At 40.1% G+C, this 14508-nt stretch overlaps 1 protein-coding gene across 2 annotated transcripts in view; it reads right to left on the bottom strand.

Moving 5' to 3' along the window:
• SLC2A12 (solute carrier family 2 member 12) overlaps positions 1 to 13202 on the bottom strand; it is a 48755-nt gene extending 35553 nt beyond the window's left edge. The window contains exon 1 of one of the 2 annotated variants that reach the window (XM_033102459.1): positions 12988 to 13202. In XM_033102459.1, the coding sequence (XP_032958350.1) occupies positions 12988 to 13102 (115 nt within the window). In that variant the 5' untranslated portion in view covers positions 13103 to 13202. Of the gene's footprint in view, positions 1 to 8747; positions 8947 to 12987 lie in introns of those variants that run through there. The other variant, XM_033102460.1, reaches the window with a different exon arrangement.
• Positions 13203 to 14508: the final 1306 nt, after the last annotated feature.

Below are 14508 nucleotides of genomic sequence, written 5' to 3' on the forward strand. Positions count from 1 at the left end.
TCTAGTCTTTGGCACAAGATAAATACTCAATACATGTTTGTTGGGTAAATGAATAAATGAATGAATGATAACAGCACTCCAGAATACCAAACCTTGGTCCTCTTCTTCCCAGTTTTGTCAGCAGGCTAAGGTTAATACCTAGTATTATGTAATGGTTAGCATATAGAACTTTATCTTTACATAAATGCTTAGCATTTGAACAGCATACTGTTAGCATTTCTATAAAGCTTTCAGCACTACTATTAGCTAGTTAACTTGAAAACCATTGCATAGACCTTAAAATGTTTCATTGTCACTTGTATATTTATATTTTATTAAATGTCAGCTCAGTGCACGGACATGTTCTCTAATCAATCAGACTCAGCGTTTAATGGTCCCTTTTCAGGGGAGCAGATTTTTCAGGTCCCACTACAGTCTCTAGGTACCAATTCTTCAGCACATCCAGACTAACTGCTGTTTCTGGAAAAGGCTGTGCACTTCCCCAGACTTGTGCTGCTCTTCATGCTGTTCCCCCTCACGGCATGTCCTTACCCTACTTCAGTCTGGAGAAACTGACTCTATCTTTGAAGATCCAGCTCAAATATCCCCTTTACCAAACCGTTCCAGACTCCCTTTCTTTGGTTAGCATTAATCTCACTTCTCTCTTTGCATCCATGGCCTTATAGCACCCTGGATTTACTGAGTTACGTCTGTCTCTGCTTTAGATTGGGAGTGTCTGTATGGGGGGGGGCACACGGTGCCTGGTACAAGAGCTCAGGAGAGACTGTTGGGTGCCACAAGGAGGAGTAATGGCTTAACCAGAAAGCTGCTTCACGCAATTTCCCAGAGGGTACCTCCCATGAACAGTTGAGGTGTGCTGTTCCCAATAGCTGTCAAAGGTCCCAGATACTGCCTTTTGGCTCTGGACCATGTGTGGTTCTGTCTGTGCTGGTTAATATTGGGCATGAGCCAGAGCCTTTTTCTAACTACTATTCACCTCTCTCGCTGTAGGTCAATCCTCTCTTTAGCATATAATGAAACTCTGACCAACGGAAAATTTGGCCTCTCTCCATACCTACTATTGTTTGACCTTTTGCAGACAAAAAGATAGGAACTTGGCTTTTTTTCTTGTTTCTCCAATCCTAGTTTTGATTAGTAGTACTTTCATAGACACACTTTCCTGAAACCAGTCTTCTCGAAATTCTATTGGCTAGGGAAGCATAAAGCGGGGACATTGTTTAAATTTGTACATTAACTCTTCCCTGCATCTTGCTTTGTTTTTAACTATCCTTTTCTGCCTGATTACTACATGTATGACTTTCATTCTTTTTTCTCTCTCCTTCCGGCTCCTTCTTCTTCCCCTCTTTCAATGTGAAACACTCTCAAGGATAAGTCTGGGTGATTGTTTCTTCTAAGCTTTTCTGCAACTAGTTGAGTTCTACTCAGAAAAGATTTCTTCTAGTCTTTTTGGTTTTCCCCCCCTATTTATTTAGTAATAATTCTTTATGTGTTAGTTATATATATTCCTTTCCTCTCTCACCTCTTGCTCCTTGTCCTTTTTATGTACATCTAGAATAGCTTCTCATCTTTATCCTCCACATCACAGATTTCAGCTAATAATTCTGCTCTTGCAGTTTTAGTCTTCTCACATTCTTTCCATGTCTTAGACAGGTCTATTTGCATCTCCATTCTCAGGTAGTTCCTCTAGCTGTACCTCAGTTTACTCTTATTATTAGATGTTGTCCTAGATCTTTTTTTCAGAGTCTATTTTCACAAATTTATACAGAACAAAACTCAGATACTTTACAAAATTTCTATGTTTCCTGTAAAAAGAAATTTTAAAATGCATGCGTTGCCTTGGTATTTAAAACGTACTTGCCAATAACCAGATTTGTTACATTCTCTTCACCCAGCCTGCACAAATCAGTGGCATTTTTGACTGTAAGAAACCAAGGCCCTGACAAGGGCTTAAAACATCATGGCATTTATTGTTTAATTGGTGAGACGACCGGCTTGAGTTTGGTGTCTCCAAGAATTCATTATCTATCCTTCTGTTCCTCACAGGGCTGGCTTTTGTCCAGACTTGTCATCATATGGGCAAGGTGGCTGCCACAGCTCCAGGCATAAGATTCTCTCACAGCCAGTTTCAAAGGCAAGACACAATGAAAGAAGGCTTAGGGCAAGACCTTTTTCTTTTTATAAGGGAGGGAACTTTCCAGAAGCACCTTGAAAGATGATGAGGTTCAGGACACAGTACACCAAAATATGGCACCTTGGCATGTTGAATATTTTAAGCTGAAGGAGTTTAAGAAAATGACAGAAGCAGGAGTGTTCCTTTGGCCTTTCCCTCACTCTTCCCCCTGAAGCAGGTCATAAAACCCTGTAAGAGATGCCCTCCCTATACCAGGAGAAAAACAATCTTATCTCCAAAGAGAGGCCAGGAAGAATCTGAACAAACAGGCCTTGCTATGTTTCCCCCAAGTTGACTACACTTACCTCATACTCTCTAAGATATCATATTTCTACATCAAACCTGGCATCAAAATACTCAGGCTTAACCATTTCTTCAGGTCTTCATTTCCTTATGAAGGCTCTCATGTCTTGTAAAACTTATATTAAATAAATTTGGATGCTTTACTGCTGTTAATCTGTCTTGGTCAGTTTAATTTTCAGACCCAGCCTGGGAACTCAAAAGGATTGAGGAAAACTTTTTTCCTTCCCTACAAAATTACCCTAATGTCTCTTTGACCAGAACCAGTGGGATCCGTGGTCAAAGTTGGCTGCAAGAGAGACTGAGAAGTGAGTATCTGAATCTTTTAGTTCCCCAGATGGCAACAGCAGAGGGAGTTGGAACAGCTCTTAGCTTGGCAGTGTCTGACCTCATTCTAGCCACTCGGTTGCAGTTGGAAATTCCTCTTAGTTAGACCTTAGTTAAACCTCGACAATTGATGTGCACAGCCACTAGCCAAATTTCTGACGTTTAGAAGTTATTTTTTTGGTGTGGCTCCATTGAACTGAGAAAGGAATTTTTTCTTGGTCCCCTGACTATGAATAAGGGATATCATTCATGCATTATTTCAAGCGTTTGTAGTTCCTTGCTTATCCAAAAGAGTCCATACAAAACTACAACTTCTATAGCACGTCATCCCGGTGGCTCCTCTAGGCTTTGTCCCTTCTTACATTGACTTCATGTCTCAAAATGCAGTGGGCACTGTCTTTCCTGTCTAGCCCAAAGCTGCAATCTTAGAAATTGTAGCCCCTACAGAGATATAGAAAGAGAAGTAATAATGGCAAGATAGGATTGGGAAGAATTGCACTGCGAAGCAAAAACTTCTGACCATCTGAGAAAACAGCTCTAGGGGCTACAGAGAAGTCTTCTGTGTCTCTGGAGGGTGAAAATTCTCTCAATAAGGGATGCAGTCTGTGAAAATCTAACATTGTACTGTCTTATTTTATATATGACATCCACGTTTGCATTTTATTTGCAGTTAAGTTCTAACTCATCGAGAATATAGCTGGCTTTAGTGCTATTGTACGTGTGCAGCTCTTTCCATGTTTTCATGGGGATTTTCAATAGAGTTAAGAGGGGTGAATCTGGAGAACAAACTGGCAGCCATTTTACCTAGAGACTTGATGTCTCTTGGATGGAGGTTCTCGATGTATGAGAGATGTGGTGAACTATGGACATTTGAAAACTGACAAGGTCTTTAAAAAGGATCCTCATCCCGTCAATGATTATTGGCTGTTGGAACAGTAGTAAATAACACACATATCTGTATTTCAAGATTTTAAACACCCATGGATGTGATAAGTTTTTTTTTAATTCTAAGTGCTAGTGAATGCAAAAGTAGCTTTCTGTCATTTTATATTTTCTAATCAATGAATACAAAATGGTGAAGACTATTATGCGAAAATTTGAATGTGTTTTTCTATTTAAAAAGGAGTCCATGTACTCAAAAATGGTTGCAAATCACTCTTAGTGCTGTTTAAATTATTTATTTAGGGATACAAAATGGGAAGGAAATAAATAAAATTGTAAACTCTGTGACTGTAAAGCTCTTAGGAAAAACACTTTATTTACTAAAAAATAAATGCCTGGGTGTTAGGTGAAAAGCCCATAGGGCATGTTGATAATACACAGCCAGACTATGAGAAAGAGGAAGAGAGAAAGAGAAAAGGCCAAGATGTTTTATATAATATAAAGGGAGGATTTTGACGTGTGTGTGAGAGAGAGAGAGAGAGAGAGAGAGAGAGAGAGAGAGAGAGAGAGAGAAGAAGAAGAAGAAGAAGAAGAAGAAGAAGAAGAACAAGAAGAAGAACAAGAAGAAGAACAAGAAGAAGAACAAGAAGAAGAAGAACAAGAAGAAGAAGAACAAGAAGAAGAAGAAGGATGAGGACGAGGAGGAGGAGGAGGAGGAAGAGAAGGAGAAGGAGAAGAAGGAGAAAGAATAGCTAAAAGAGCTCAGAAATTGGAGAAATAGAAGAAAATGTCAGGACAGGTTGTCAAGTTGTGGGAGGTAGAAATGGGGACAGAACACAAGGGAACAATTGGGCAAGAGGTCTGTGGATTTTAGAAAATACTGGTTTATAACAAATTCCTTATGGTGGATTCGACAAGAGGATTTTAAGAATGGGCCCAGCTCTCTTCAAATCATTAGTAAAAATCTGTAAAAGCTTGTGTGAATGGGATTTGAGTACATGAAAGAAAAGGAGCTATAATCCACATATGGATTAGAGCAGAAGTAAGATAAAAGACTAATGTAGGAAGTGAGGGGCAAGAATCCAGTGGAAACAGGAAGTAGGTGCAAAAAGCAATCAGAAGAACCACAAGACTCTTGAAGACAGGGCAGGAGTGAGAAGCAAGGAGGCATATAGATTTAGCCTTATTGGAGCTGAAGCTATTTTTATTTAAAACTCAAAAGAGTGGTGACTCCATAAAGCTAGAGGATTTGGAGATATGAGATGAAGTTTTCCAAGACCCCCTACTTCGGTCATCATTTCCATTACTTTCAGAAACTTTCTTGATTTCTCTTGAACTGATATGGTCTCTTCCTAAGTATTCTTCCTCCTAAGAATTCCTTCTCTCATGGTACAGAGCACACAAAAGTGCATGATATTGTCCCTGCTAATGTCTTCAGATTCTTTTGTCGTCTTTTTTCCTCCCCTTTGAAGTCTGTACTCTCATCACACAAAAATATTTGCAGTTCCTGAAAGCGTCATTCTCTCTTCTCCAAATTTGTATACAAAATAATTACTCTACTTAGAATGCTCTCTGTAAACCTCTTGGCTTCAGTTATGCTTTGTTGATTCAGCTTAGCCACACTGTCTTACAGGATCCTTCAAAAACTGGCTTAACTGTCCCCCGGGCACTACCAGAGTATTATGTATCTGCCCACCTCTTCCATTGTAGGTGTTCTGATCTCGTTTCTCCAATTGCTAATAATCATCTGCATTACCTGGATGTCTCTTGTTCATCCATGGACCCAGAGTCTAGCATCATGTCTGAATCATAATAGACATGCAAAATTTGTTAAATGATTGTCTTGTTGTTATTTAGACTCTTATCTTTCTGATGAGTTGGTAAAAATCTGTGGACATGAATCACATCTTAGACTCCTTTTTTCACCCTGAAGTGTCTAGCACCATGCCTCTCAATAAGTATTGCTGAATTAAAATACTCTTTAGTTTAGCTCAACAAACACTTTTTTACTCATGTAACAATTCAGCGTGTACCAAGTGCCAGCACTGTATTGGGCATGGATGGCAGACAGGACAATCAGCAGGGTGGTCATGTGAGCTCTGTGTTGAGACACTTCCTAGGTTACATCTGGATCTGATGGCACAAGATGGTGGCACTTGGGCTCCATGCATGTGATCCCTGATGGAAATACAGAGAAAAGGCATAGTTCTTACCTTTTCTAAGCACTTGCAGTTAGCTTAGAGCTCTGATAGGTACAATAATATATATTTTATCTGGGAATTTATGCTCTTATAGAAAAAGACATGTTACATGTAAAATTAGGAAATCAGCTAAACTAGAATGCAATAAAGTTCTGAAGTGAGTGTAATGCGAGTACTCAAATTCACCAAACAGAGCAGGAAGTAGAGACATCAGTGCTGGATGGTATTAGAGGTCAAATGGGCCAAACCCTGGATTGGATATAGGATACTGAGCTTCAGATCTCTGTGCTGCCATTTATTATCTGCGCTGCCTGGAATAAGTCACTTTGCTTCTCTCCAGGAGGCACCTGGGCTTAATGGTGAGGGTACAGCCTGGAATCAGAGTGCTTGATGTTGACATGTCCCTTAACCTTTCTGTTCTGTGTCCTTCATTCCTAAAACAAAGATAGTATTACCTACTTCATAAAGTTTTTATTGAAAATAAATGAGATAGAGGTACATAGTAGTAAATGCTTGGTAAATGTTAGTTGTTGCTTTCTTAGCCTCAGTGTCCTTATCTGTGAACTGTGGGTAATATTACCTCATTGAGTTGTTATAAAGATAAGAAGAAATAATTGTGGTAGAAGCTCTGGGCCCATGATAATCATTCAACAAAGGTTTTTTTTTCAGTATGGATGATGGGGCAAAAGGAAATAAAATAACAATTATGCCTTTTTACAAATTCTTAGATTCATTTGTTTTTGGCAGTACCTACATAATTGGGCCTACAGCATGAAACATTCTTCCTGTGATTTTGCCTTAGGGTTTTTACAGCTTTGTTCCTCAATGGAAATGAAAAAATATCATCAGTCTGGGGATGCTATTTCAACATACAAATTGATTCTAATTACTAATTTCCCCCCTATTCTTAAAAAAACTTTTCACCTCTGAGGCTGAGATGCCATTTCAGGCAGGTTTCTAAATTTGCCCTGCACATTGCTCCCAACTCTGACTTCCACAAAGTAGGGCAACAGGTGAGCTCAGGAGCAAAATATTTTGGACAAAATAATATGGACATAGTTAAGTCTCAGAGATTAGCAATGCCAGGTAGACCTGAGTCATAAGTGTTTCTGAGAAATAATTACTTCCAAGGGAAGCACAATTTAACAGTTTAAAGTTAAATTACACTTGATTTACTTAAGGAAAAAACAAGCAAAAAAACCACTTCTTTAAGTTAAATGAAAAACTGCATTTTTGCTCCCTGATATTTTGGCAGCACCATAGAAAGTGACTCACGGTTCAAAAATAATGAAGGCTCCTAAAATTAGAATAATGTGATGAATTACTTTAGTCTTATTATTACTTCCTTAAATTGTATAGAAAATTTAATATATCACTGAGGCGTAGCCAGTTAGCAAATGCGTAAATAAGTGTGTTATGACATAGGAAGGAAAATGATATCATTGAGCCAAATCAAAACAAAATAAAATAGAAAAAAACCTATATGAATGTATGATTTACTATAAAGCTAACATATTTGACTTAAAGTTTCAGCTGGGAAGTATTTGGGGGGACTCAGGTTTTGTACCTTTAACTGAGATTGAGTAATTTTTGAGAAAAAAATGTAATGAGAAATCATTCTTATCTGATATTTGGTCTTAGGGGAAGCAAAGTTTGGTACCCCAAAGTATGCCTTTTGGGGTATTGGTTATTTTAAGCTGGTTATTTTTTAAGAAAAGAAAGACTTAGGAAACACCTTTGATCTTCCCCCTAACTGCTTAAAATGTTTTATATAGAGGATCTGCTCCAAGAAGAGAGCTACCGTCATAGACAACTATAATTTAATATGAACTTGGTGTGTTAGGGAAGAACCTAGAAGGCCCCTTTGATCAAAGTCCTCTCTGTGTCCCATTGTTAAACATGGCCCAGCAAACATTTATTTACCAAACATTTGCTTTTCCATCTCCATGTGAATTGTCTTCCTGTCATATGATGTCCCAAACCACAATATTCCCCCTTCTCCTTAGCTCAAGATGGCATATAAGCCTTAAATGCCCAGTCTGTCCTCCAGTCTCACATTCTTATGGGACCCCCTGTATGTACATTTGTACTAAATGTTGTTATTTTTTCCTGTTAATCTGTCTCATGTTATTTGATTAGTCCAACCAGAAGTTAGAAAGGTAGGATGAAAATTTATCTTCCTGCCTCCACAGGTCAAATAGCTCCTTGGGAATGAGACCATTTCTACTTTTCCTCTTTCTAACCACCATAATTTGGTGTCCTTTTACATGGCTTTCATTGCCTATTGTATTCAATAACTCATTCTCTTGGGGAAGACTGTTACTGAGAAAGAAAGAAAAAATTGAACCAGGGAGTGCTGACTCTGCTCAATTTAAGAATCTTATAAAACCAGTTCTTGCTTATAAAATCTGAGTAAATAGCTGCTTCAGCTCTTAGAAGCCCAAGCTAATTGTGCACTAATGGAGGGTGGTTTGGAGCTCTCAGAACTTTTAAACCCTGAAGCTAAAATAATACTTGGGTTCCTCCTATTGAGAAAATGCTACCTATAAAAGCAAATTTAAGAACTATTAGGTTGGTGCAAAAGTAACTGCAGTTTAAAAGGTTAAAATTAATAGCAGGGGTGGCCGGTTCGCTCAGTTGGTTAGAGCATGGTGCTAATAACTCCAAGGTTGCTGGTTGGATCCCCTCATGGGCCACTGTGAGCTGCACCCTCCTTAAAAATAAATAAATGGGGAAAAAAATAATAATGATAATTGCAAAAACTGCAGTTACTTTTGCACCAACCTAATAACTATTTTTCGAATGAAAAATAGAATTCCACACATCTATAGCAATTAAAAATTGCATTTTAAAATCAGCTGACTCACCTTTGATATGTACCTGTAAATTGGAATTTCCTCAGTCAGCTCCAGAGTGGATTCATTACACTTTGAGCTCTGTTTTCACCAGCTACTATAAGATCTGGACCAGCAGAAAGTACCCCCTTGAGAATTCACAAAGAATATGTCTCGAGGGCTCACATTAGGGTCCTATCAGCTACCACCAGGCATGTTCCTGGGATCTCTGGGTGTCAGCTCCTGCTGGCAATCTTACCAGAGACAAGGGTAATGTTTAAAATATTTAACAACTGGGATAGGGGCATTGACCTATCAGAGCAGACATTGGCTGTAAAACCAGTTCAGGCACAGTGGTGTCTGCCAGCTAATTTCAGTCACTCCAGATTAGCAGCACTGCTTGGCGTCTCTTTGGCCTGGCTTCGTCCATATCTGTCAGGCCTTGCCACTACAGGCTCCCACACGTGTGTGTCTGCTGCTGTTGTGGCAGCCAAGAGGTGGTCTGTGACAAGTGACAACCTCTCTGCCCTCTTTGGTGACATGATCTTAAAGGGGAATAAGAGCCTTTTAAGATCTGGATGGGGCGGCCTGGTGGATCAGGCAGTTGGAGCTCCGTGCTCCTAATGTGGAAGGCCGCGGGTTCGATTCCCGCATGGGCAGTGAGCTGTGCGCTCTACAGCTACGACTCAACAATGGCTCTCCCTGGAGCTGGGCTGCCGATGTGAGCCGCCGTGGGCTGCCGTGGGCTGCCGTGAGCGGCCAGTGGCCAGCAGCCATCGTGAGTGGTCAGCAGCCAACGAGGTGAAGCGTGAGGCTCATAGAGTCTGTGGTGAAACAGCTCCCGCCAACTTTGTTTAGAGCCTTCTCCCTGCCTAGATCTTGGAGAAGCCATTTGCTCAGTCCTTGCAGTCTCAAATTTACACTTTTAATGTGATTTCCAACTGAGGTTAAATACATAGTCAGAGAGAGATAAGCTAACTAAAATGAAAAGGGAGATCGTTAGCTTTAAATATGATCTTATTTCCACACAAAAGAGTCCATAATTTCTCATATATTCACATGTCTATAAATCCTGTCACTTCCTTGGGAATATCAAACTACATGCAAAAATTTTTTGTTATCAGCCATTAATTTTTTAAATACATGTTTTTAAAACACAATAATTTTTGTCACAGGTTTTGTCACTTTACTTTTTAATATATGAAAACCTGAAGAAAAAAAAAAGGCAACGGCCCAGACCTGGGTCTTACTATAGTGACTCGTCTGTTGTTGGAATCGCTTCTCTTACAAGTTACTAGGTCAAGAGGGTTGGCCTGACTTTCTCTTCCCTGGGGATAAGTTTATTCTCCAAAGTCCCTTCAGTCTTACAAGTAGACTTCCCCTTGGGCTGCCCAAGGAAGCTTGAGAAAGCTGGGCCTCACTGGATTCAAGAGGGCCGGGTTAAGCTAAACCTGGAGGCCCAATACTTAGTAGGGACACAGTAAATTGCCCCAACGAAAAAAAAAATGACCTGCCTAACCAGAGTAACGATGGATATGAGGTTTGCTGAGTGTGATCCCACTCGAGGAACCTGATGAGGGGTGGGGGGCTACACGGGATGAGAGGAAGCAGGGAAGCAGCCAGGCTGCAGACCCTTCCTTTCTCTACCTCCCTTCTCTCCACTAGAGCAGGCCATGATGACCTGTCTTACATACTGACCACCTACTCGGCTTCCGTTTGTACAAAGTTCACAGCTTTAAACATATTTGAGAACAACTGCCTTAGAGTATTCATCTGATTAGAAGTGTGCATTTATTAAATTTCAGACTGTGGAATCTGGCACTTAGGAGGGTCTTAGAGAGCATGGAGTGCAACCTTTTCAGCTGGATCAGAGAATCCAGTTCTAATGATCTGGTTTCCAGTGCATTCGGTGGCTAGACCTGTAGTGCTGAGAACCTGCATTCATACAATGGATATTGTTCTTGGTTTCTGACCTTTTGGGCAGATCCAGAGGAAAAAGCAGTACTGGTGGGGTAAAGAGCGACTTAAGGAAAACTTCTCCCTAGCCAGTTGTTTGAATCATGAAATTAGAAGAGACTCAGAGACCCTGTGTCTGAGATGGAGGAAGAAGCTTTAGGCCTTCTGGGCGAGAGGCTGCCAGGGTCAGCTTTGCACCAGCCACTGCATGAACGTGGGCCAACCACACATCTTCTGGCCTCACGTTCTCCTTGTGTGAGATGCTCCAGCAGTCCACGTTTCTCATATTACCTATATCTGTTGGTTCTAGGCACCAGAATTTCAAGCTGAGCTCAATCCTGCCCTATCAAGTCAGTTACAACATGTCTACAAACACTGAAAAATTTACTAAAAATGTACCCACTTTGAGTCAAAGATTTTTGAAAATGAATTTATATTCATTAGCTTCTAGTTATTGGAACAGAGCATTCTTTTCAGTTTAAGAGGGGTTGGAGAGGAAGACCTGCTAACACTTTTTATTGCGCACACTAACATTAAGGGGGTGCAATTACAGAGCTTAGGACCTCTGTTTTGTTTCATTTTTCAGTATCTCACATGATTTAATTACCTTGTCCTGGATTGTATAACTCATTCCTCTTTGGCTTTAATTTTTCCATCTAGGGCTATAGAAAAACTTGCTATCTTCAAATGTAGGAACAGTATGATAATTTTAAAGCATATTTTAAATACTCTGAATTTCCTGGATGAAACATTTAGGCTTCCTCTTGTGCATAATAAAGGTTCATTTAAAATTAAACTTAAAAGATAATTTGTGGTATTTACTCATTTATTACTTTTCAAGAACATAAGTCATTGCACTTTAAACAGAAAATTGTGCATGCATTCAACCTTTACAAATATGCATACATCTTAAATTCCTTTTAGATAATTGTAAACTTGTGCAATTTAACCTATCAAGAGTATTCTGTGCTTTCAAAGCCATATCCAAATTTAATAGTCAACTTTTAATTGCTACTGTGGAGGCCCACCCAGGACAAAATTTTTCATCTTCTTTGTGCCATTATCACCGACACTATTTAGTTAACCTTTTTGTTGATTTCACTACCTCAGCTAGTCCTTCAGCTCAATCTTGCAGAAATTCAGAGAGGAGAACTCTTTAAATCTTTCCTCTTACCCCCCAATACAAGTTTCCCTTGCCTGCTTTTAGACTGAGGAGTCAGTGAACACATTTAGAGAAAGCTCTGCTTAAGAGAGGGCTAGGCTACATTGGAAGATGACCCCAGATGTTATTCATTCTAGAAGGGGGAAAGTAAGAGAAGGTTGAGCAAGAAGCAGGACAGGGAAGAATGACAGCTTCTCAGTTCCCCAGGAGGTACCACTCTGTGTCTCCATGAGGGAGGTCGTGGCTGCAATTCTAAGATCAGACAAGCCCACAGTGCAAACATAAGTATACAGATCCATTTCAAGGTGAAAGGTAGATGCCTTTTGTATCATTTGGTGTTTTGGATTATTCATGAAATTCCAATATATGGTCTAGGAATGTATTATATGGCTAGGGGGAGCAGAGCTGAGGAAAGCAGTAGGAAGAAGAAAATTATCTGTGTTTGATTTCATTTCATATTACCATTCCTTTCTATTCCTTTGAGAACCGAATGAATAGGAACAGACAGCTAAAAGTGTGCAATGTTTTTGTGGGAGTTGTAAATGTGGAAGTGAAGAAAAACATTTGGTTTAGCAAAGATAACTGAAATGAATTTAAACCTTTCCAAATTTCACCTCCAGAAAGAAAAGTATTAAAACCTCAGTTCGAAAGACCACTTTTAAAGAGAACAGGAGCAAGGGAGCAGAGGTTTTAGGCGCTGAATAAAGCTCCAATTCATTACAGATCCTGGAACCTAAAAAACCAAGCTGTGTTCATTGATTATGTAACTAATAATTTTATGAAGCCTACTTAAAATAAATACTGATTTAAAAATTATAGTTATAATATCCACTTGTTGCAGATTGTCTATGTGTGACAATAAATGCCAAAGTGGGTGTGTGTGTTTACACTTGACTATCTTACCAATTGTCCCAAAATGAAAAAGATTTATACATTGTATTGTCAATATAATCGATGGGACCCAGCTTACCAGTAGTGGGCCTTCAGCCTTCGCATTATAACTTCTTGTCACTCCTCCCACCAGATCTGTCCCCTTTTCTCTGTGCACCTAGCACACTGATATCTAAACACACGCACACTGCACACAGGAGTGAGACACAAGTTCAGCTTGCTGCTACTCTAGACAGTCCCCCAAGCCCATTTGCCTCACTTTACCTCTGGTCCAGGAAGGATGCCTGCCGCTGCTGGCTCTGTCGCTGCCATCAGTCTCTTCTGGTCTCCCCTTCTGGTTCAGCAGACTGGGGCCCTCTGTGTTTTCAACAGGTACCATAGTCACGTAGAAGTTACAGCCGTTCCCTCCGCACCAAACCACCCCGACTTCCCTCCCTGACAGCAGTGGTCACTTTCCCCATGGTCGCATGCTAAAGAAGGTGGAAAAAAAAAAAAAAAAAAAAAAAAAACTTCGAGCAAAGCCAATGTGATTTGTGACCAACTTTGTTTCTATTTCAGAAGGCTTTGCCCTTTTCGGTGACACAGGCAGTTGCTATTCCAAGCAGCCTATCACAGGCAGGGGGTGGGCCAAGTCTCCGAGGACTGTTTTTGCCTTCAGATGTAGAGTTGGGCGCAAGGGGTTAAAAGGCTTGGGAACAAACGGGAGCTCTGACTGACTTTGCGTTTGGCCATCAGCGAGGGGTAGCGCTTGTGTTCTTGCACCTTTGAAAAGAAACCGAGAAAAGAAACATGCAGATTCAAACACAGGCTGAGAGTGAGGGCCCAGAATACTAACAGATGGTATCAGTTAATCTTGCAGCGAGAGGAACAATTTATGCCAAGACATACCAGAAGGAAAAGTGTGTCACATTTTCAACAAGACTGTCATTCCAAGAGTCATGACACTTACCAGTTTACACAAAGCATAAAATATCTTTATTGTTTTAATCTGATTTTAGTCTAGGTGAATGCCTTGTATACTTTCTCTCTCTCTCTCCAAGGCCTGTCAGACAAATCAGGGCCTGAGACCAAATACACACACACTCAGAATGCATAGATTCTTTGGATTTCTTTTACCCTGGGATTATAGCAAAGTAACACAATTGATTCATGCATAGTGGTCTTTCAGAGAGAAACGAACTCTGAATCTTCTGCCAGGTTATGTGGTAGCCTGATTGTAGGAAGAAGGTACTTCCAGTTCAGAAAGGCCAGACGAGATGTCGCATTGTGTGGGTATGGTGGTCGTATAATCTGAAGCAAAATCTGGCCATGCGAAAAAGAGTTTTTTCCTGATTTGTGAGTATGTTTATATAAAAAAAACTTGCAGCGTTATGACACTTTACTTTCCGTTATGTATTTAGCAAATCATATTTATTGAAAAATCTTGAGCGGACATTAGGATTATTTTAGAAAACCACTGGAAGTGAAAACTAAAATTGATGGAGCACTTACTATGTGCCAGAAATCGTGCTAAGGGCACGAACTCAAATGATTCTTCTGAGAAAAACTTGGGAGGCAGGGACCCATATAACAGAAGAGGAAATAACTTGCCTAAAGTCTCACAGCGACTCAGTGACCCAGCTGAGACTATGAAGCCAGGTTGTCTAATGCTATCACTCTCCTATATCCTAAATTCCCAGGCTTCTCCTCCTCTGATTTTCTTGGCTTCTTTTACTTTCAGCCCATCTTGACATTAAGAAGATGCCATGAAATATGGCTTTTAGTCCTAGTCATTCCTCCAGACAG

This window comes from Rhinolophus ferrumequinum, chromosome 3 (assembly GCF_004115265.2).
Source record: "Rhinolophus ferrumequinum isolate MPI-CBG mRhiFer1 chromosome 3, mRhiFer1_v1.p, whole genome shotgun sequence".
Classification (NCBI taxonomy): Eukaryota; Metazoa; Chordata; class Mammalia; order Chiroptera; family Rhinolophidae; genus Rhinolophus; species Rhinolophus ferrumequinum.